Below are 24,127 nucleotides of genomic sequence, written 5' to 3' on the forward strand. Positions count from 1 at the left end.
CAGTGGTATGCATTCCATTATCTGCTGAACACCTTAGAACCCGTAGAAGGTGGGCTGATGAGCATCATCATTGGACCTGTGACGGTTCAGTCTGCAGCCTGACAATCAGCATGTCCTGATCTGGTGTGAATGAGGAACACAGGAGAATCCATGTTTCATGTGAAAAAGGGACTCCTTTGGTGGTGGAGGAATCATGGTGTGGGCTGGCGTCAGCATTGCTGGTCATACCGACTTCCATGTCATCAGAAACGGATCGCTGACTGTTGTCACATACGAGATGAGGTCCTGCACCCTATAGTGGTACCCTATGGTGGAGCAGTTGGAAACAGCTTTCTTTTCATGGACAATAATGCAAGGCCTCACTGTGCACATCTCGTCAACAACATGCTTCAGGAGGCAGGAATCGAACACGTGGACTGGCCTTCACATTCTCCAGATCTGAATCCCATTGAACATGCTTGGGATGCACTGGGAAGATGTCTGGCAAACCATCTAATGCCTCCCACACACCTCTTGAGTTGGAAGTTGCCCTGGAGCAAGAGTGGCTGAATATCCCACAAGAACTGCTGGACAGTCTGATCCTGTCCATGCCCCATCGCTGTCAGTGTGGTTTGGCCGTCTTGAGTGACCATACACCCTACTGAACAGTCGATGTGTGGCACTCTCATCCATTTTGACATGCTTCTGTTCACCCTTACCAATGTGTCACTTGCTACTCAATCACAATAATTGAGTTTGCATCTCATTTGCATAATTGAACAGCGTTCTTTGACTTGTCATTTACTTTTCTGATGTTCTTGTTTAATAAAAAGAAAACAAATGCTTTTTTTTATCACTTCATATTCATTTTGAAATATCCTTTAATTTTTGTGAACAGTGTATTATCAATAGTTAACTGTAGAGTACCTATGATTCCTCTGAAATTGTATAGAATATTTATATGTCTGTGCTTTTTTGGAGGTGAGAAGGAGAAGGGCCAATAGATTTTCATAAGATCCCAAAAAGTTTAAGAACCATTGCTCTGTGGGTTAAGAAAAGTTTACAAAGACCAACCAATACGGGTATTGTGGGTGTGTTGTATCTATGTTTGAATAACCAAGCTGGTAAATTATTAATTACATATAAGATTCTCTGATTTTTATTCGATAAATGTTATTTTGCCTGTGTGTTAACTGAGAACTTTGTTTTTAAAGGTTCAGGAGCAAGTTCATCCCAATCTCTCAGCTAAGGAAGAATCTCTCTATTATATTGAAGAGCTAATTTTTCAACTGCTTAATAAATTATGCATGGCCCAACCAAGGACTGTTCAAGATGTGGAGGTAAAAACTATTTTGTTATTTCAAAACCTCATGGAACCAGGGTACAAATTAATTTTTAATCCAAATATATATCATTCTGAATTATTGTGGAAATTGATGCTAGTGAAATCATATGTGGTTTATGTGGTCAGTTCATTTTTGACAAACATATCAAGGCAATTCAGTGGGGAAAGGAAAGTTTTTCAGTGAAAAAATAAAAGATGCTAAAACAACTGGATAAAATTATGGGGCAAAAATTCTTGAAATCTATCTCATACACATTAATTCACGATTTATCATGGTCTTAAATATAAAAGTTGAAACTAAAGTTTCTAAAAGAAAATGCAGGTTAAGCAAGTATTATTTTTTACAGAGGACTCAAATTCATTTATTAAATCATAAAATTGAAGAAAATAAAGGTATAAGTAATAGACGAGGAAAAGATGTTTGCAGTATGTAATCCTTACAAAGAATTTGTATCCAAAATATGTTATGAACTACAAATGAATAAAAAAAGACACCCTACTTTTACCCTAAATGAGCAAAAGTCTTAAACAGACATTTCATTAAAGATCTACTAATGGCTAATAAACACATGAAAAGGCACTCAAGCTCACACATCACCAGGGAAATGGAAATTAAAAACCACAGTGAGATACCATTTCATACCTACTGAAAGGGATAAAATTAAAGACTGATAACACCAAGTGTTGATGAGATATAGAGCAACTAGAACTGTTTACATTGGTAGTGGGAGTGGAAAATTATATAACCACTTTGGAAAATTGTTGGAAGTTGCTTATAAAATACATATATAACCTATGATCCACCAATTTTACTCCTAGGTATTTAACCACAGATAAATAAAAATATATGCTTACAAAAAGACTTATGCATGCATATCCAAGCAGTTTATTCATAATAATCAAAAAATTGGAAACAACTCAAATTTTGATCAAGAAAAAGAGTGAACTATTGATAAATGCAGTAATGTAGCTATAATTCACAGACATTACATAGAGAAAAAAAAAAAGCCAGACCCCAAAGAGTACACATTGTATGATACCATTCAGATGAAATTCAGAAACAGCTACAATCAATGGTGATGGAAATCAGTATGGTGGCTGGCTGCCTTTGAGGGATGGAGATTGAGATGATAGTACATGTTCTATATCTTGATTAGGAAAGCATTTTTCAAAACTCATTGAATTGTATACTTCAGATCTGTGCATTTTACTACATATAAATATTACCTCAGTAAAGGACTAGTATAAATCTTAAGGATATTTACTCATTGGTATATACCAGTGGTAGTCAACCTGGTCCCTACCGCCTACTAGTGGGCGTTCCAGCTTTCATGGTGGGCAGTAGTGGAGCAACCAAAGTATTAATAAAAAGATTGATTTAACTATAGTAAGTTGTTTTATAAAGATTTATTCTGCCAAACTTAGCGAAAATCTGACATAAAGTACTTAGTAAGAAATTATTATTATATGCTTTAACTTGCTGTAACTCTGCTTTATAAATTTTATAAAGTAAAGTTACTTCCCTACTTTATAAATCACCATTACTGTGGAACTGGTGGGCGGTTAGAAAATTTTACTACTAACAGAGATACAAAAGTGGGCAATAGGTATGAAAAGGTTGACTACCCCTGGTATACACATATACACATAGTGCTAAAATACTATTTGGTTCAGTTACACAGGAGTATTTTTAGACTTTTAGAATCTATCAGTGCCTGACCTGTGGTGGTGCAGTGGATCAAGTGTTGACCTGGAATGCTGAGGTTGCCGGTTTGAAACCCTGGGCTTGATCAGTCAAGGCACATGTGAGAAGTAACTATGAAGCAACTACAGCAACTAAGAAGCAATTAGGATTTGATGCGTCCTGCTGCTCCTCTACTTTCTCCTCTCTCTAAAATAATCAATAAAACTTTAAAAAAAAAAGAGAATCTGTCAGTATAGCCTTCAGAAATTACTTTTGTGCTATGCTGTTTATATCACCTTTCCTTTGAAGATTGTTTCTGTAATAAGGCAATAGCTTTACAGTATGAGGAAAATCTTAATTCGGCATAAGTGAGCTATTAAGAATTTCAGGGATTTTGCCCTTGCTGAATAGCTCAGTTGGAGAGCATCATCTTAAAAAGCATAGAGGTGGTTGGTTCCTGGTCAGGGCACATCCAGGAATAGATCGATGTTCCTTCCTCTAAAATCAATAAAATAAACATTTAAAAAAATAAATAAAAATTAAAAAAGAATTTTGGGGATTCTGAGAATTAAAGCATTTGTTTCCCTATTTTCTGCTGTAAGAATTGGACATTAAATAAATATAATACAAGCATACTTTTCAGTAGTTAGGTATGCTAAAAGCTGAATATAATTTAAAAAATAAGAAATTCTGATAAATTGGAGTTTGATTTGATTATTATTACTTATTAGTGGTTCAGTTTAAGATTGATGAACCATAATAGTAACCTAAAAGGCCTGGATTTGTTTTGCCAAAAGGTGCAATTTTTTAAGTCATTCTAAGCTTTGTCACCCACTTGATCCTCTTAGAGATACATAATCTCTCTCCTTTTATAAAAATTCTTCTCTATATTTGAAGCTAAGATTAGCAAAAGGAGGGTAACTGCATAATAAATTATTAATGAGTTAACTTTTGCTAGATAAACAATTTTAACCCTAGAAACCTTACTATAAAATCACTGATAGGGAATTTTATGGTAGCTTTAACCTGTCCTAATATTATTACTTTTTCTTTTTCTTTCTTTTTCTTTTATTTTAATTCAGTGAGAGAAGGAAGGCAGAGAGACAGACCCTGCATGTGCCCTGATCAGGATGCACCCAGCAAGCCTACCAGGGGGCAGTGTTCTGCCTATCTGGGGCATTGCTCTGTTGCTCAGCAACTGAGCTCTTCTTAGTGCCTGAAGCAGAGGACATGAAGCTATCCTCAGCATCTGGAGCCAACTAGCTCCAATTGAGCCATGGCAGCTGGTGGGGAAGGGAGAGAGAGAGAAAGAGAGGGAGAGAGAGAGAAAGAGAGAGAGAGAGAGAGAGAGAGAGAAGTGAAGGGGGAGGGAGAAGCAGATGGGCACCTCTCCTATGTGTTCTGACCGGGAATCAAACCTGAGACTTCCACATGCTGGGCCGACATTCTACCACTGAGCCAACAAGCCAGGGCCACTTTTTGGTTTTTTTAGTTTTATTTTAATTATCCTTATATTTAAAGATTTCTCTTCATATTTTACCTTTATTTATCCATGGGAATTATGTGGAAAACTCTTGATAGTCCTGTTGATTTTTTTAAAAAATTTTTACCTATTACAGGAATCAAAACATTATGTTACTATTATCTGCTACCGTAAAAAATGGAGATAAAGTTGTATGAATTTTCTACTTATGAGCACTTCTATTCACAATAGTTCTGTTATGATCTGAACAGGAACGAGTTCAAAAGACCTTTCCTCATCCAATTGATAAATGGGCCATTGCTGATGCACAGTCTGCCATAGAGAAACGAAAACGAAGAAATCCACTCTTACTGCCTGTGGACAAAATCCATCCTTCACTGAAGGTAATTTTTTTTTTTTTTTTTTTTTTTTTTGTATTTTTCTGAAGCTGGAAACGGGGAGAGACAGTCAGACAGACTCCCGCATGCGCCCGACCGGGATTCACCCGGCACGCCCACCAGGGGGCGATGCTCTGCCCATCCTGGGCATCGCCATATTGCGACCAGAGCCACTCTAGCGCCTGAGGGAGAGGCCACAGAGCCATCCCCAGCGCCCGGGCCATCTTTGCTCCAATGGAGCCTTGGCTGCGGGAGGGGAAGAGAGAGACAGAGAGGAAAGCGCGGCGGAGGGGTGGAGAAGCAAATGGGCGCTTCTCCTGTGTGCCCTGGCCGGGAATTGAACCCGGGTCCTCCGCACGCTAGGCCGACGCTCTACCGCTGAGCCAACCGGCCAGGGCCACTGAAGGTAATTAACCCCCCCCCCAAAAAAAAAAACAGTCAGGGATTTGTTTATAACAAACAGTACTTACATAGTATTGAGGTATACACACACACACACACACACACACAGTATTTATGTAGCATGGTCTACGTTATTGTATGTGTATGTGTATATTTGTACTTAGCACATACATATATATTTCTTAATGTGAATAAAATAAAAATAGGTATACTTTGATAAAATTAGGTTGTCTTTTTTTTTTTAATTCAGTGAGAGGAGGGGAGGCAGAGACAGACTGCCACATGCATCCCAACAGGGATCCACCTGGCAAGCCCACTAGGGGGTGATGCTCTGCCCATCTGGGGCTTTGGTCCATTGCTCAGCAGCCAGGCTTTTCTTAGCACCTGAGGCGGAGGCCATGGAGCCATCCTCAGCGCCCGGGGCCAACTCTCTCCAGTCGAACCATGGCTGCAGGAGGGGAAGAGATAGAGATAGAGAAAGAAGCAAGAGGGAGAGGGAGGGAGATGCAGATGAGTGCCATGAATAGGAATTGAACCTGGGACATCCACATGCCAGGCTGATGCTCTACCACTGAGCCAACCAGCCAGGGCCAGGTTGCCTTTCAAATAAAATTAAAAGTTAATGATAAACAATAATGCATCTGTGGCATCTTCTGATGACTACTATCCCTGACTGATTTTCAGCTTTTTTTTTATTAAGAGGATACATAATGTCAAAAATTGTGAGTTCAGAACTGTTTTTAAATTAATATGTAGTTATCACAGATATTTTTGTATAGATTGGAAGTAGACTAGGGAATATTATTTAGTCTGATAAAATACTTGCTATACATGGATTTGAATACCCCTTGGCAGCAATTTTAAGACTCTCACTTCCCCATACACACATCCTCTCCTCAGTGGAAAACATGATAATTTGGGGATAAGGGTTAAAGCAAGGTCCTTCAAAATAGCAGATACTGTCAAATGGGTTTTGAGTAATGTATTAAGAAACTTTCAGTGAAGTCTAGCTCAAGATTTCTGTATATTAGAATGAACTATCTCGTTTTGTTTGATACTAAAGGCATATTTGTTAAATGTCTTTAAAAAAAAAGACTGTGGTACTGGGACCAACAACTCATTTTATATCTAATGGTATGTGTGAGTTTAGACATTTGGTTTATAGAAAGTTATCTATAAGTGAGAATGTTAAATGAAAATTTTAAGTGTTTAACTGGAACTTGATAATGCCATTTTTTAAAATTAAAATTTTTTTTTCCACAGGAAGTTTTAGGGTACAAAGTAGACTACCATGTGTCTTTATATATTGTGGCTGTACTGGAGTATATCTCTGCTGATATTTTGAAATTGGCTGGTAATTATGTTTTCAATATTCGACATTATGAAATATCTGAACAGGACATTAAAGTATCAATGTGTGCAGATAAGGTGAGAGTTTAAAGGTATTTAAACTTTAATAATAATGACTATATGTTATTTCCTACCTCCTTTTTTATGATTATATTACTGATTTTTATAATTCCTGTTTTGTTTTTGTTTTGTTTTGTTTTTGAGAGAGAGAGACAGGAAAGTGAGAGAGGGTGATTAGAGTTGCTTTCACCCTGTTGTTCATTGATTACTTCCAAGAGAGGGAGGAGAGAGAGAGTAAAAAGCATCAACTCGTAGTTGCTTTCACTTTAGTTGTACATTGAGCTTCTCCTGTGTGCCTTGACCAGGGCCATGCCATGCCAGTGTCCTCTTGCTCAAGGCAGTGACTTGGGCTTTTCATGCCAGCAACCCTTGGGCTCAAGCTTGTGAGCTTTGGGATCTTGTGAACAATTCCCCTGCTCAAGCCAGCAACCCCACGCTGACGAGCTCGCACTCAGAGCCAGCAACTTTGGGGTTTCAAACTGGCAACTTCAGTGTTCCTGGTCAACGCTTTATCCACTGTGGAATATCAGTCAGGCATTTAATTCTTGGTTTTAGAAGACAGAAAAATGCTGTCTTTACAGAATAATCATGATATTTTCAGATTTTTTATCATGAGACTGGATGGGAATCTTTTTTTTCCCCCACAAGAATCTTTTGCCTACAGGACAAACATGCAGAACCTCAAACCAGTTTAAGAGTAGCAGTCTGAGTTTCATATTTTTATTTATTTATTTATTGAAAGAGAATATATACAGAGTATTCAGATACTTTTAAGCATAAGAAGTAATTTTGAAAAACATACTTTGGTTTCATAGAATAGTTTAGTGGGACACAGGTGGAGAAGAAAAGATTTTGCAATGCCAGTTACTTTTTTTTGATAATTTGTTATACGTACTTATCTTTTTCCATCCTGGCTGTAACCTACTGAGGAAAGAAATTGAGTATTTTTTCTCTCTTTGTTTTCACTCCTTTTCCATTTTCCTCCTTACCTTTTAAATCAGTATTTTTGAGTGTTTGTTATGGACCAGGCACTATTTTGTTGAGCATTGAAGATACAACTGTGAACAAGTCAGCAAACCATGTGTTAAAAGGAATATTAGTGGGAAATAAAAATGTTGTGAACAAATAATTGCAGCATAATATAATTAGAATCATTAAATGTATAAGTCAGGGATCTAGGGGAGACCAGGAACACTTCACAAAGATGCCTAAAGTAGATCTCTAATGGTGAAGGACCCCTAGGAGTTGACATATGCCAGTGGTCTCTACTTTGTACACCAGAATTACTGGAAGGCTTTTGAAAGAATGCTGATGAGTTTCGCCTGCAAAAATTCTAATTTACTTAGCATGGGTTGGGCCTACAACACAGCTTTTCAAACTTTTGGAAAGTGTCCCAGGTGATTCTGATAAGCAGTTATGATTGAGAGCCACTGTACTATGCCATAATGATTTTTTATTTAAATTTCATAGTAGAAATTATTTTTTATTTCTACTTTGACTTTTAAAATTATGATTACATTTTTTAAACTTTGTTTTTATCTCAGACTTTTAATAAAATTGCCTGTGCCCTGAACCACTTGAGTTTAAGTTGCCAACATAGTTTAATGTCCTACAAACAAAAACATGGTCGTCCTACATAACCACAGTATGACAATCAAAATCCAGGAAATTTATGTTGATACATTATATCATCTAATTCTCAGATCCCATTCAAGTTTTGCCAGGTGTACCAGTGATGTCCTTTGTAACAAAATGATCCAGTCCAGAATCATGTATTGAGTTTAGTTGTGAATCTTTTTCTTTTTTCTTTCTTCAGTCTGAATCAGTTCATCACTTTCTTTAACTTTTATTACCTTGTTGTAAGTGTTACACTTGTTATTGTTTTAAATGTCCTTTATTTTTTGTTTTCTCTTGATTAGATTCAGGTTATGGATCTATGGCAGGGCTACCAGAGAAACGATGCTTTGTTCTTCTCATTGCATTTTTTCACATAGCACACAATTTCATTGTTTTTCATTACAGGTAGATAATCACTTTGATCACTTGATTAAGAGGTTGTCTGTCAGGCTTCTCTACTTTGAAGTACTCTTCTCCCTCTTGTAATTACAAGTAAATATTTGTGGAATATTTTAAGACTAAATAACTTGTTCCTCATTACATTTTAAATGTATTCATTTGTTTATTTTAATGTTGACTCATGGATTCTCATTCAATGGTCCCTAATCCATTACTTCATTCTTTGGATACTCAAATTGTCCCAGATTTCACCATTGGGAGCTCCTTCAAGTTGGCTTCTCTGTCCCTATCACTCTGAACACTCTCTTTTGAGACAAATCATTCGAGGTTCAACTTGTTACCTGCTACTTAAGCCTATAATTGGTTGTTATCTAAAATATCCTGGTTTTATTGGTCAGTGAAACCAAGATCTGAGTGCTAGATGAGCTAATTGCTATTTGAGCATCATTGCTCTGGTCTCTTAGAGGCCAGAGTTATGATATATATACACACATATGTATGTGTGTATAGATACGTATTAGAAACCAACCTCTATATGTATGAGTATGTAGTGAGTATGTATGTACACTGCACATACACCTATATTTATTTCTTATGAGTTCACAGATCTCTCCAAACCAAATCCAGTATCACAGGTTTATTTTAGCCTCCTCTTCCTCATATTTGTAGTTCTCTTCTCTGATAGGAAGAAACCCTGGCTCCCATATTTCTTAATATATTTTCTTATTTGATCAGTCCTGCTGTATAACCAATCTCCTGGCAGGCCTCTCTTTCCTTACTGATGTAGGTACCCTCTTTAATCCTATTTTGGTTTGGAAACCCCTCTTCTCTTTATATACATTCTCCTTACCCTCCCGCTCAAGTGCCAACAATCCGGTGTTGGGCTGTTGCTGTGGACCACCTTCTGTAGCTCCCTTCATCAAGCTGGCCTGTCATATGAAGTCTCTTTACCCCAACTGATCTCTAACATCCTGTGTCAGGTGTGCCCCGTCTCTATAGACAACCTCCTTACTCCACTCAGAGTCTGTTACCCTGAGCTGGGTCACCCCAGTTTTCCCCCACCTCTACCCTACAGTAGGGATTCTTACCTTTTGCTCCAGTCTCCTCTCCTCTGCTGATTAGCCTTGGACAGAATTGTTGAGGAACTATGGGAAGGAAAGACTTTATACATATTTGAGTTTCATCTTTTCCATGACTCTTTTTAAAGGCAGAAGCTATTCTAAACAATTACAGTTTCAGAATAACAAGAGGCCAAATCATCTCAGCAAACTGACAGATCATCATATAACTTCTGTTTGGGCACTAGGGAAGTCATTGCTTAATAACTCTTCATCCATTTTTATAAAATTCTAATTAGGTGAAGTGCCTTTCTCATATGAAGTTTAAATAGGCTTCTCTATTAACTCATTCATTAATTGTAATACTTTCTCCTTAATTATATTAAATAAAATCAAACATTTTTTCAGAATAAGTTATTTGAAGCATTTTTTCATGTACTAGATCTTTACCATTTGAGACTTTTTTTTTTTTTTTCATTTTTCTGAAGCTGGAAACAGGGAGAGACAGTCAGACAGACTCCCGCATGCGCCCGACCGGGATCCACCCGGCACGCCCACCAGGGGGCGACGCTCTGCCCACCAGGGGGCGATGCTCTGCCCATCCTGGGCGTCGCCATGTTGCGACCCTCCTGGGTGTCGCCATGTTGCGACCAGAGCCACTCTAGCGCCTGAGGCAGAGGCCACAGAGCCATCCCCAGCGCCCGGGCCATCTTTGCTCCAATGGAGCCCCGGCTGCGGGAGGGGAAGAGAGAGACAGAGAGGAAGGCGCGGCGGAGGGGTGGAGAAGCAAATGGGCGCTTCTCCTATGTGCCCTGGCCGGGAATCGAACCTGGGTCCTCCGCACGCTAGGCCGACGCTCTACCGCTGAGCCAACCGGCCAGGGCTACCATTTGAGACTTTAATAAACAATCTTTGGCCTGACCTATGGTGGTGCAGTGATCAAGTGTCAACCTGGAAAGCTGAGGTTGCCAGTTTGAAACTCTGCGCTTGCCTGGTCAAGGCACATGGGAGTTGATGCTTCCTGCTCCTCCTCCCTTCTCTCTCTCTCTCTCCTCTCTAAAATGGAAAAAAAGAATCTTCATGTGACATGATTTTTAAATCTCACTGTTATAGTGCTCTTATGCTATAATTTCTAAAACTAAAGACGACAATCTAGATTTGGTCTGATCAACACGGATTACAATGAAATGCCTCCTTTATTCTGTTATTCTTTTATAATTCAGCATTTTTCGGCACCCATATCACTCTGCTTACTTACTGAGTTTGCATATGTTTAAGCTCCCTAGGACTTTTTACATTAGGCACTGTTTATTATGTTAGGTCTTTGATTTCTTACAACTTGCTGATTTTTTTTTCATGTAAGTTTGAACTCAAAGTTATTCCTAGAACATTTCATTCTGTTACTGACACTGTGCTCCAACATACCAAGATATTATTAAAAATCTAATTTTGTCATTCAGCATTTTCAGTATTCTACCCAGCTTTTCAAAATGTATTCAAATCTGAGAAAGTTTTAGTTGGAATTGTTAAAAATATTGTGAAAAACAGTAATAAGGAATGAGATTCTCACGTTATTAGAGGCATCCTTCTAAGAATAAATTACTATATTTTTTTAAATTGTGGCCTTTTAGTCAGCTGCTATTTTGCTTCTTGTCTAACTTAGTGGTCAACAAACTATTTGTAAAGGACCAGAGGCCTTTACAAAAAAACCTACAAATATTTTAGGTTTTTTGGGCCCTATAGTCTCTCTTGCAACTTCTCTTTTTTCTTTTTTTTTAAGAGAGAGAGAGACAGGAAGGGAGAGAGATGAGAAGAATCAACTTGTAGTTGTGACACTTTAATTGTTCATTAATTGCTTCTCATATGTGCTTTGCCCGGGTCCTCCAGTTGAGCCAGTGACCCCTTACTCAAGCCAGCAACCTTGGGCTTTAAGCCAGCAACCTTTGTGCTCAAGCCAATGACTGTGGGATCATGTCAGTGATCCCGCATTCCAGCTAGTAAACCTGCACTCAAGCCAGTGACCTTGGGGGTTTTGAATCGGACTTCAACATCCCAGGTTGATGCTCTATCCATTGAGCCACCACCGATCAGGTGCATCATCTTTTCCTCTGTAACAGGAAAGCAGCCATAAACAAATGAGTGTGAGCTGTGTTCCAGTAAAACTATTGGAGTGGGTGCAATACGGCCTTTGGGCTATAGTTTGCCTGTTTTTTTCTACTGTCATTCCAAGTTTGTTACAAGAGGCTGATATATGCTTGGCTTAAAATGAAAATGACTTTATTTGTGGGTCTATGTGAGTGGAATAATGAGATTAGTATGATATGGTGTGATCTTAGTAAATCTCAACAGATTTCTAGTGATCTCATTTCAAGAGCTCAGAAACCATCTTATTTAATAAACTATATGAATAAATGATTTCTAGGGATCTGCACAATTTGCCATGCAAGGTCATATAATTTTTCAGACAGAGAACTTGAAAATCAACTTTTTTATTTACATTTAAAAATAAAAGTAACATTTGACTATATTAGGTATTCTGGCACATCAGAGGTTGCTTAGAATAGACAAAGGAAAGAATTGTATAGCTCAACACCTGTTATATTTGTCACTATTAAGGAAAATAATATTCAGGCTGGAAAAATAGAACATAGGTACTTAAGAGCAAAACTGAGATCTAAGAAAGACAAGAGAATAAGATAGCAGAGCGCTGTGCTGAAGTTTATTTCTCTAGGCCCAGATGTAATAATAGGAGTTGAATTCTGTGTTTTTTCTTTCATGATGATATTACTCCATCTTTTCCAACAACTAGCTCTGATTTTTTGAACATGTCCAAAAAATGCTTTTTTATTGTTCTAACATTTTTCTGATTCTGAATTCATTTGGACTTTAGCCTTCTTTACAAGTCTAATAGTTTACAAATACATATAATACATGAATGATTTTTAAGCAAGTATCTTTTGTGCGTTTACTGTCCATAAAATGCTATGAGTTTTAAGATAAAATCATGGTTATTATCCTTAGAAATTTTAATACAAGTGTTTATATAGGAAGAAAAAGATTGCTACTAGAGGACTGAGCTAGTAGAAATGATTCAGCTAGGGGAGCGGGGGGGGGGTGACTGGGAAAAGCTACACAAAGACAATTATATATGAGCTAAGTGATGCAAATAGCTAGGTATTTGTCAGATAAATGTGATAGTTGGAAGGGAAGTAAGAGAAGACATTCTAGACTGAGGAGAATACTCAGTACTGACTAGATTTAAGAGATATTTCTATATTAGAGTTAACAGGATTTGGGGCTTGGTTTGATACAGAAATTGGAGAAGTGCTAAGTCTAGGCTGACAAGTTTTCTAGTTATGATGATCAAGTAGGTAATGTTGTTATTAGTGATTCTGAGGTAGAATACACCTATATAGGTTTGGTCAGACAGGAAATAACTAGCAAGTCTTTCATAACACTTGTCTAGGGTCTAGAGCAGCGGTTCTCAACCTGTGGGTCGCGACCCCGGCGGGGGTCGAACGACCAAAACACAGGGGTCACGACCCACGGGTTGAGAACCGCTGGTCTAGAGAGATGCTGAGGCTAGAAATAAACATTTTAAGAGTCATATCATCTAAACAGTAATTGGAAATAACCTAAGAAGAAGAGTTCACATAGGAGAAAGTATAGCAGATGAAACTGACCACATTTTTAAGAAATATTTATGAGTTAGGTTCAACAAGATCAGGAGGGCAGTGTTTATTTTGTTCATTGCTATATTTTACTAATATCTGGCACAGTTTCTGGTGATCAGTAAATCAGAACAATTTCAGAATGATGAATGAAGAATTATCTCCCAGGGTGTTGTCCGACTTTCTTCTTTGAAGTTGTTATACATTTTAGAGCTTCCTTTTTGGGATGTCTTTCCCCCCTGAACTTTAAGAAAGTAGTTTTCAGTCAGTCTTGAAAATATAATTAAGTAGGTCCAATTTTTCTTTATTAGCTATTTTTAATTCTGTAAAGTATAGTCACCTTTTTCCTTTTGCTTTTGACTTACAACTAGTTTTTGCCTGTTGGTTAACTTAAGTTTATAGTAACTATTTTTACTATTTTCTGAAGGGGGAAATTATTGCTATAGCATTTTAAGCAGCTGTGAGCTACACAGTTTTAAAAAATGAATTTAATAGCAGTTGTTAATGTACATAGTAAATATGCTTCCAAAATTATCACACTTTTAATCTGTTGTGTACTTCTACTATAGTATAATTTCATTTTTTTTCTCCTTTAAATTCATCTAAGTGCATACAATCATCCTTACAATGGGGCAGAGAACTACCATTTTGAATGTCTGCTATTTGCCAGACATAGTAACATGCATTTTATGTACATTAATTACCTCATTGAATTATTTCATCGGTTCCATTTTTTATATATAAGGAACCTAACTTTTAAAAGAATAATTATCTGTAATCACAGATGAGTAAGTAGTTGTACTAGGATTTTGGCTTGAATTGTTCTCTAAAGCTATGCTGTTTTGCTATTATGTGTGTGTGTGTGTGTGTGTGTGTATTTCATTATTAGGTTTATCTTAATTCCAGAAATATTTATTTTCTCCTTCAACTTTTCATATTTCTCTTTTTAATTTTCTCATATATATTAGCCTGTAATACAAACAGCTCTCATTGTTTAATCTAATGTTTTAGTTACAAGTACTTTGAGATGGTTTTATAAAATAAGGAAAATAGCCTGACCTGTGGTGGCGCAGTGGGATAAAGCGTCGACCTGGAAATGCTGAGGTCGCCGGTTCAAAACCCTGGGCTTGCCTGGTCAAGGCACATATGGGAGTTGATGCTTCCAGCTCCTCGCTCCTCCCCCCCTTCTCTCTCTCTGTCTCTCCTCTCTCTCTCTCTCTCTGTCTCTCCCTCTCCTCTCTAAAAAAAAAAAAAATGAATAAAATAAGGAAAATAAATTATGCATTATTGATTTATTTCTCAGGTTTTGATGGACATGTTTGACCAGGATGACATAGGTTTGGTTTCTCTCTGTGAAGATGAACCTAGTTCTTCAGGTGAATTAAACTACTATGACCTTGTCAGAACTGAAATTGCAGAAGAAAGACAGTATCTACGGGAACTAAATATGATCATAAAAGTGTTTCGAGAAGCCTTCCTTTCTGACAAAAAGCTGTTTAAACCTTCTGTAAGTACCTTTTTGGGTTTGAAATTCTGTGTACCCCAGAAGGAAATAGCAGCTTAAAGTCATAACTTTATATACTTTATAAGTATATAAAACAAAAATATTCATTCTTTTAGTATTTGTGGGTTTTATTATACTAATGTAATAAGTTTGATGATGAAAATTATACACAAAATGAGAAAGGAGGATTATACTGGAATGAAATCTTTTTCTGCTATGCTGTGTCTAGGATTTATAGTTCTTCATTTGAAGATGGTGAAAAAAAGTATCATCTAGAAAAGACATGATTTTTCCTGTCTTTTGGTAAATACTGTAAGGTAGTAGTTTAAAGTTTAGAAGTTTATTCAGACTATCACATAAATAAAGGCAGAGATGCTCTGTTGGCAGACAGGGTGGGAGTGGGGAGAGTAGGACTGGGATTCAGGGAGCTTTGTCCATTTTTTTTATATATCTATAGCTTTGAAAGTCAACTCTAAAGAATCAGCTAGACAAATACTCTTCTAAAAAGGGATTTTTCCTATATACTAACCCATGAAATATCAGAAGAAAAATGAACAAAACAATTCTGTTTGCAATTGCAATGAAAAGGATAAAATACCTAGGAATAAACTTAACAAAGGAAGTGAGGGACCCATGCACTGATAACTACAAGACACTGCTGTAAGAAATTGAAGAAGACACAAGGAAATGGATAGATATTCTGTGTTCATGGGCTAGAAGAATCACCATAATTAAAATGGCCATATTACCTAAAGCAATATACAGATTTAATGCAATCCCCATCAAAATTCCAATAGCATTTTTAAGAGATAGAACAACAACAACAAAAGAAACCCATTAAATTTGTATGGAACTATGAAGGACCCTGAATAGCCCAAGGCATCCTGAGAAAAAAGGAACAAAGTCAGAAGTATTACGCTCCCTGACTTCAAATTATACTACAAAGCTATAATAATCAAAACAGTATGGTATTGCTTGACCTGTGGTGGCATAGTGGATAAAGCATTGACCTGGAACATTGAGGTCACCAATTTGAAACCCTGGGCTTGCCCGGTCAAGGCACATATGCGAGTTGATGCTTCCTATTCCTTCCTCTCTTCTCCCTCTCTCTTTCTCTCTTTCTAAGAATGAATAAGTAAAATCTAAAAAAAAACAACAACAAACCAGTATGGTATTAAATCAGAACCATACAGTGGAGAAAGGAAAACCTCCTTAATAAATGGTATTGGAAAATTGGAAAGCCACATGCAAAAGAATGAAGTTAGTCTGCTATTTGACAACATATACGAAAACTTAAAAATGGATTAAAGACTATATAAAGCCATGGAACAATAAAATACATAGAAGAAAGTATAGGTGCTAAACTTTGGGACCTAGATATCAGAGAAGCTTTTGTGAACTTGACCCCATAGACAAGGGAAACACAAGCAAAAATGAATGAATGAGAGTACATCAAAATATATAAAGATTCTGCATGGTAAAAGTAACTGTAAACAAGACAAAAAAGCAACCTACTGAATGGGAGATGTTTGTAAACAGTGCCTCTGAAAGGGGACTAATATCCAAAAATATATAAAGAAGTTATACAAATTACCAACAACAAACAAACAATTTAAATAAAAAATGGGCAGAGCCTCTTTTCCATCTCACGAAATGGTGAGTGAAAAAGCTGAGAAGCCAGATACTGAGGAAACGAAACCTGAAGCCAAGAAGGCTGATAACTGGTGGCAAGGTTAAGAAGGGTAACTAACCTCAAGGCCAAGACACTTAAGGAGGGGAATCCCCACTGCAGCCAAAACCCAGTCCAAGTCAGAGGACTTGGCAGATATTCCTAATTGGCTGTATATTCCAAAAAGGCCATTTACAAGAGGAAGTAGCTAAATTTAGGATTGAAAAGAAAAAGGAGAAAGTTCTTGCTATTCTCACAAAACTAGTTGATAGCAAACAAGAGTGATGGTACCCAAGTGGTTAAACTTCTCAAAATGCCTGGATCTTATCCTACTGAAGATGTGCCTTAAAAGCTGTTGAACCACAGCAAGGCCACGAACCCTTCAGTCAGCATGAGAAAAAAACCGCGAGCCATTATCACTTCCAGGACCATTCTGATCATCCTCACTAGGCACCACATAGGCAAGAGGATGGCTTTTCAGAAGCACCTGAGCAGTGGCTTGCTACTTGTGACTAGACCTGTGTTCCTTGAGTTCCTCTTTATAGAACACACCAGAAATTTGTCATTGCCATCTCCACCAAAATTGATACCAGTGGTGTGAAAATCCCCAAACATTTCATTGATGTTTACTTCAAGAAGAAGCTGTGCAAGCCCAGACACCAGGAGGTTGAGACCTTCGACACAAAGAAAGAGAAGTACGAGATTACAGAACAGTGCAAGGTTGATCAGAAAACTGTGGACTCGCAAATCCTGCCAAAAATAGAAAGCTGTTTGTCAGCTCCAGGACTGCCCATACTCTGGTGTTCACAAATCAGATTTATCCTCACAAACTGATGTTCTAAATTTCTTACAAAGAACCTAATTAAATACCTGATTTGTTTTAAAATATTAAATAATTACCGTATTTTTTGCTCCATAAGATGCACCTGACCATAAGACACACCTAGGGTCTTAAGGAAGAAATAAGAAAAAAAATATTCTGAGCCAAATGGTGTGTTAAAATATTTAATAAAATACCGTATTTTTTGCTTCATAAGATGCACAGGCTTTTCCCTCTCCACTTTTGGGTGTGTGTGCATCTTATGGAGCAAAAAATACGGTAATTAAAAATGGGCATAGGACCTGAACAGATATTTTTCCCAAGAAGTCATACAAATGGCCAACAGATATATGAAAAGATGTTCAACTTCATTAGCTATTATGAGAAAGGCAAATCAAAACCACAATAAAATAGCACATCACACCTGCTAGAATGGCTATTATCAATAAGAAGAAGTAAATGTTGGGGAAGATATGGAGAAAAAGCCCTCATACACTGCTGATGGGAATGTAAATTGGTAGTCACTATGAAAACAGTATGAAGGTTCCTCAAAAAACTAGTAATAGAGCTATCATACTGTATGATCTAGCAACCCCTTTTCTGGGTTTCTACCCTCAAGATTTGAAACATTTATTTGTAAAGGTATTTGTACCCTGGTGTTCATTGCAGCATTATTCACAGTAGCCAAGTCATGGAAACGACCAAAGTATCCTTTGCTGGATGATTAGATAAAGAAGATGTACATGTATATGTGGAATATTACTCAGCCACAAAAAAGAATGAAATCTTACCATTTACAACAATGTGGATGGACCTAGAAGCTATTATGCTAAGTGAAATAAGTCAGACAGGGAAAGACATACATTGTATGATTTTGCTTATATGTGGAATCTAGAGCACGAAGTGAAACAGAAACAAACTTATAGATACAAAGAACAAATTGTATGGGAGGGGGTTGGGGAATGGGTGAAAAAGGTGAAAGGGATTAAGAAGCACAGATTGCCAGTTATAAAAATAGTCATGGGAATATAAAGTACAGCGTAGGAATATAGTCAATAATAATGTAATAACTATGGTGTTGGATGGGTGCTAGACTTATGGGGTATGCCCCTCCTAAGGTATATAAATGTCTAATCACAGGGTTGTATACTTGAAACTAGTAAAATATTTTATGTCAACTGTAATTGAAAGATAGACTTTACAAAAACTAGCATCTCTATTTTCTAATAAGTTTATTATGTGTAATTCAAAAGGCTTTTAATTTCTTTATTTGTGATTGACTCTTGGTATGTTTTGGAATATACTACATGTCTTAGAATATATTAGTATGGGATTGGGTGAAAATACACCCTCAACACTTACATTACTTTATTATCTTTTAAATAAAATTCTCAACCTCACATCTTAACCTTTTTTTTTTTCTTCAGGACATTGAAAAGATTTTCAGTAACATTTTAGATATACATGAGTTAACAGTAAAACTTTTAGGTTTGATTGAAGACACAGTTGAAATGACTGATGAAAGCAGTCCTCATCCCTTAGCTGGCAGCTGTTTTGAAGATTTGGCAGAAGTAAGTTTATGAAACTGTTATCTCATTTAAGTCTTAAATGATGTATTAAGAAATTTAGTAAGATATTCTTTGTGAAAATTAGAAGACACTGCTAGCTACTATAAAAACTACTCAAGTTTTAACCAGTAGCAAAGTACAATTGCACTGTATTTATAATGATACTTTGTGGTGTGTTTATGATAATACAGAAAAGTTGATAGAATAGTGAGTTTTAAGATTTTTTTTAATGGCAAGTGCATTTAAAGTAAAAGAAATTTTATTGGCAATAGCTGTTTAGGTTTTGTGGATTTTAGTCTTAATTTTCAAAAATTGAAAAGGAAGTTTGTATTTCAGTTTTGTTTTTGTTTTGATTTTCCAAAGTGAAAATCATTTTGTTGTCTTAAATAATTATAAAAGTAATGTAACACATTGTAAAATAGTCACAGAAGCAGATATAAATAAAATGAAAATCACTCCATTCTGCAACACCCAGAGATAAGTTATCCTTATAACATACAATATTTTCTACACACACATACAAACCTATCCATACTTATAAAAATAGGATCTTTTGTTACCAGCTTTTTTTTTTCAGTGAACATATCACAAACATTTCCCAGGTTAATAAATATACTTCAACACAATTTTTATTTTATTTTATTTTATTTTAAGCTTAGGAATGAGAGGGACAGACAGGAAGAGAAATAGATGAGAAGCAGTAACTCATACTTGTGGCACGTTAGTTGTTCGTTGATTGCTTTCTCATATGTGCCTTGACTGGGATGGGGGGAGGTTCCAGCTGAGCCAGTGATCCCTTGCTCAAACCAGCAACCTAGGGCTTCAAGCAAACAACCTTTGGACTCAAGCCATTGACCATGGGGCTTGAGCATGGGATGCTCAAACCAGCAGCCCCGCTGCTCAAGTTGGTCAACACAATTTTGAAAGTCCAAATGCTACCATGTTGTTGTGGAGACACCATAACATTTAAACTATCCATTATTGTTAAGTATGTATGTTGTTTCTATTTTTTGTTATTGTCAGTAGTACTGCAACAAACATATTCATACTATGCCTTCATAGCCTAATAATTATTTTAGTATATGTTTCTAGAAGAGAAATTGTAGTACTAACGACTTGCAATGTTTTTATAACTTTGAAACATTTTGCCAAATTTACTTCCAAATAAGTTTTAGTATATGGGGGCCTTTTTTCCCCATACCTTCAGTAACTCTGAGATTATGCCATTAATTTTTGCCAGTCTAGTGGTAAAAGAAACCCTAGCATCTCACTATTCCTTTAATTTTGCCTTTTTTTAAAACTAATGATGTTGAGCATTTTATAATACTCACTGGCCATTTTTATTTCTTTTGGAAAACAAGGTTTTAAAAGTATATCTTAGAGTTCGGGTAATTTTATAATCTTTGCTTATATTTTTCTGAAAATATATATTACTTTTATTACATCTATTTTGTAGGCAATGAAACTTGTAGTATAGAAATAAATATTTAGTTATTGATTCCTAACCAAAATATTCAGCTTTGGTTCTTATTAGGAAGTTTTTATATTGTGATAACTTGGCATATTAATTTATAGTTTGGTTACCTGCTGTACTCTTAAAGATATGGTTCAAAAACAATGTATTTTCTAATTTCTATTTTATTTTTTATTGTGGTAAAATTAACAAAATTTGCCATTTTAACCATTTTTAAGTATACAATTCAATGTCATTAATTATATCCACATTTATTGGGGATAAATGTTTGATACTTGTGAACACAATGTCAGTGACTTATTTTAAGACCAGTTGCTTCTTGTGATTTATAGGCTCAAGGTCATTACTTACATTTTAAATTTTTTTCCAGTTATATCTATAGCTACTGTTTATCCCTAAAAAGCAGACTGAAAAAAGTTCTGAAAACTAGTGAGGACTTGAGTAAAAATTTACCATTAAATAATTTGTGCCTTAGTTATAAAAAAGATGATCTTTAAAACTTAACACATTTTGTTTTTTAAAAAAATAGGAGCAAGCATTTGATCCTTATGAAACATTATCACAGGACATTCTTTCACCAAAATTTAATGAACATTTCAGTAAGTTGATGGCCAGACCTGCAGTGGCTCTACACTTTCAGGTAAACTTAAATAGAATTTTTGGGGTTTTTTTTTCTTAATAAAGCAACTAAAGAACTATTTTATTATCTTATTCCTTAAGTATTTAGAATCCTTTCATAAAACAAATGAGGAAAAATTTCACCAATCTTTCAAAATCTGTTAATTCTAAGCCTATTTTAGATTAAAAAAAAACCTAATCTGTCCTTAATATAGGAAACTTTTATAAAATACCATCATAAATACTGATTGACTAGAGAAATCTGGCAAATTCTAGATCTGAGATATAGAGATGAATATGGAGAACTGTTCAGGTTCTTATTTTCAACAAGATAGAACTGAAATCATCAAGAGTGGAAAATATCCTCATGTATACTCATACTGATTTCTCTATCAGGCCTGCAATTTAAAGAAAATAAGTATATTAATGGGAAATATTCAAGTTAATTGGTTTAGTAATGTAGTTAGATAAAATGAAAGTAGGTGGAGAGAGAAAAATAAAATTTATATTTTTACTTTTTCAACAAAGGTTATATAAGGTCTACCGGAAAGTTCTGTCTGTTTCTATCACAAGTTTTGACACGCAAGCACATGTTTATTTGGCGCGTGTGCGCCTCTCTATTTTTATCACTTAATGTGTACATACTGACGTAGCAGATTAACTAAAACAAAGTTGATTCATGTTAATCTTATGTGTGAAGTGATAGTGTACCCATGGCTACTGATAAAGTTCATTTATGCCACTGTATTTTTACGAATTTCAACAAGGAAGAAATGCTACAGAAGCATGTAGAAATTTATTGAAAGTGTTTGGTGAAGGTACAGTTTCTGATAGGACATGCAGAAGATGGTTCGAAAAATTCGAAACAGGTGATTTCGACCTTTCTGATAAGCCACGTTCTGGGTGACCATCTTTGATCGATGACGATGTTGTTAAGACCATGTTGGAGCAAGATCCTTTTCTGAAAACATCGGAGATCGCAGAAAGGCTTAATTCAGTTCAGCAAACCATTTCGGACCATATTCAGAAGATAGGATTGGTGTGGAAATATTCAAGATGGTGCCACATGAATTAAGTCAGAAGAATTTGTATTTTGTTTTATTCCAAAAACGGACAGAACTTTCCAGTAGACCTTATTTTAGCATTGTTGATCCTTGACTACTTATTACTGTAGACTCTTCCTGAATGTAGACAGGCTCTTCTCCCGTAGCATATGAATATGGTCAAATCTTTATTGTCCTAAAACAAGCAGTAAACCTTGTCATTTTCTATTTTGTTTTTTTCTATTTGTAGCCAATTGTCTTCATATTACTTTTTACCATTCTTCATTAAACTACTACTATTTGTATCTAAATCAGGATATAACACTAAAAACTGCCCTGATGAACTTAACCACCAAATTCAGTGGATATTTTGATTTCATATCTATGTCTGTACTATTTGTTAGTCTCCCTCTTGTTCATGATACTTTCTCCTAATTTTCATCTTCTCTGATTTCTTCTTCTCAGTCTCCTTAATTGCAGGTCTTATCTAACTTCTGTGGTCAGCCCCTAATTTTCTGTCCCTCTAAAGCTTTCCTAGAGTAACTTTATTCATATCCTTTGCTTTAGCTACTGCCTGTATGTTGTATTTTCAAGTCCTAACTCTCTGTTAAGCAGTGGATGTGTGTGTACACTTTCACATAACCAGCTTCCCTAATTCACTTAGCTATCCCACAGGCACTTCAAATATATACGATATTTTTCGCTCCATAAGACACACCTAGGGTTTTAAGGAGGAAAATAAGAAAAAAAAAATTCTGAACCAAATGGTGTGTTAAAATATTTAATAAAATACCGTATTTTTCGCTCCATAAGATGCACGGGCATTTCCCCTTCCACTTTTGGTGGTGTGTGGGGGGGTGCATCTTATGGAGCAAAAAATATGGTAAATGTTCAAAACTGAACTTACCATCTTTTCCCTGCCTTCTTCAAGTGAATTCCCATTATTGCTTTCTACTCAGAAATTCAACTTGGAATAAAAATTACTTCTAATTCTCAAATTTACTTCAATGAAGAAATATTTTCCAAGTTAATCTTATATATAGATGTAAACCATAAAGTAAATATTTGTTAAATCAGACAGTCTGCCTGTAAGATCTTTGCGTACTCATAAAAGCACTCACATTTCTTGTTTTATTCCTATTTTAGGAGTAGTTCTTGCTGTGTGGGATTTGAATGTCTGAGGCCCAGTTATTTAAGCTATTGCCCCAGATATTCAGTGAAGTGGAAAGAGTTAGGAAAAAACCTTTTTCATATCAGACTCACAAAAAGCTGAAGTGATGCTTCATTTTAAAAAAATGATAAAAATTCTTTAGAAGTTGTAAACCAAAGCTTAAGAATATGAGCTTTGACCTAGTTAATATTTGTCCAGTCTATTGAGCAAATGAAAATTTAATTTTAGTTAACAATATGTGAGAATTAGGGGAATGTCTACCTATGAGGATATATTTTAAAAGCAGCAAAACAGATTCTTTCTCCATATTATATATTACTGTTGTCTGTATTTATCTGATGAGAAATACCAATTTAAATAAATCAACCTTAATGACATTTAAAATCAACACAAGTGACTTTTAAATCCCTCAAAAATTTTAGAAAATTGTTTATTCTACAGACTATTAGTTTTCAAAATTGAGATATACATAACTCTAGCTATACTGTAAGATCTTTCAGGCAATATAAGGGAACAGATAACTTGAAGGGAATCAGTTTCTAGTCTATCTGCCACCTGTTTGTGTTTTTGCCTTCTCTTTTTCTATTTCTCTTACACATGACCTATCATCAACTTCAATTTCCCATTATGTATTAATTCAAGGCATAAAAACTTCCAGGTACCAGTCAGGAAAAAAATGTATTGCTCCTGAAATAGAGTTCTAAATGGGGTTTCTGAACCCAATTCCAAAGTGTTGGGGGTGCTTCACGAACCCCACTAGCAAACAATCCTCAGATACAAGCAAGAATTCAGCTCAATTCTAACACTGTCTACTAGAGATGGGATCAGATTCCAC

General features: G+C 35.9%; 1 protein-coding gene and 1 pseudogene across 1 annotated transcript in view; both read left to right on the forward strand.

Annotated features, from left to right (window-relative positions):
* The window catches only part of SOS2 (SOS Ras/Rho guanine nucleotide exchange factor 2), a 100,970-nt gene that overhangs the window by 34,807 nt on the left and 42,036 nt on the right, over positions 1-24,127 (forward strand). Inside the window, exons 2-7 of the mRNA XM_066272207.1 lie at positions 1,194-1,319; positions 4,743-4,874; positions 6,534-6,698; positions 14,729-14,932; positions 18,846-18,989; positions 20,990-21,100. Coding sequence (XP_066128304.1) covers positions 1,194-1,319; positions 4,743-4,874; positions 6,534-6,698; positions 14,729-14,932; positions 18,846-18,989; positions 20,990-21,100 — 882 coding nt within the window. The remainder of the gene's footprint in view (positions 1-1,193; positions 1,320-4,742; positions 4,875-6,533; positions 6,699-14,728; positions 14,933-18,845; positions 18,990-20,989; positions 21,101-24,127) is intronic.
* Positions 16,583-17,440, forward strand: LOC136335165 (large ribosomal subunit protein eL6 pseudogene; annotated as a pseudogene).

Source organism: Saccopteryx bilineata, chromosome 4 (assembly GCF_036850765.1).
Source record: "Saccopteryx bilineata isolate mSacBil1 chromosome 4, mSacBil1_pri_phased_curated, whole genome shotgun sequence".
Classification (NCBI taxonomy): Eukaryota; Metazoa; Chordata; class Mammalia; order Chiroptera; family Emballonuridae; genus Saccopteryx; species Saccopteryx bilineata.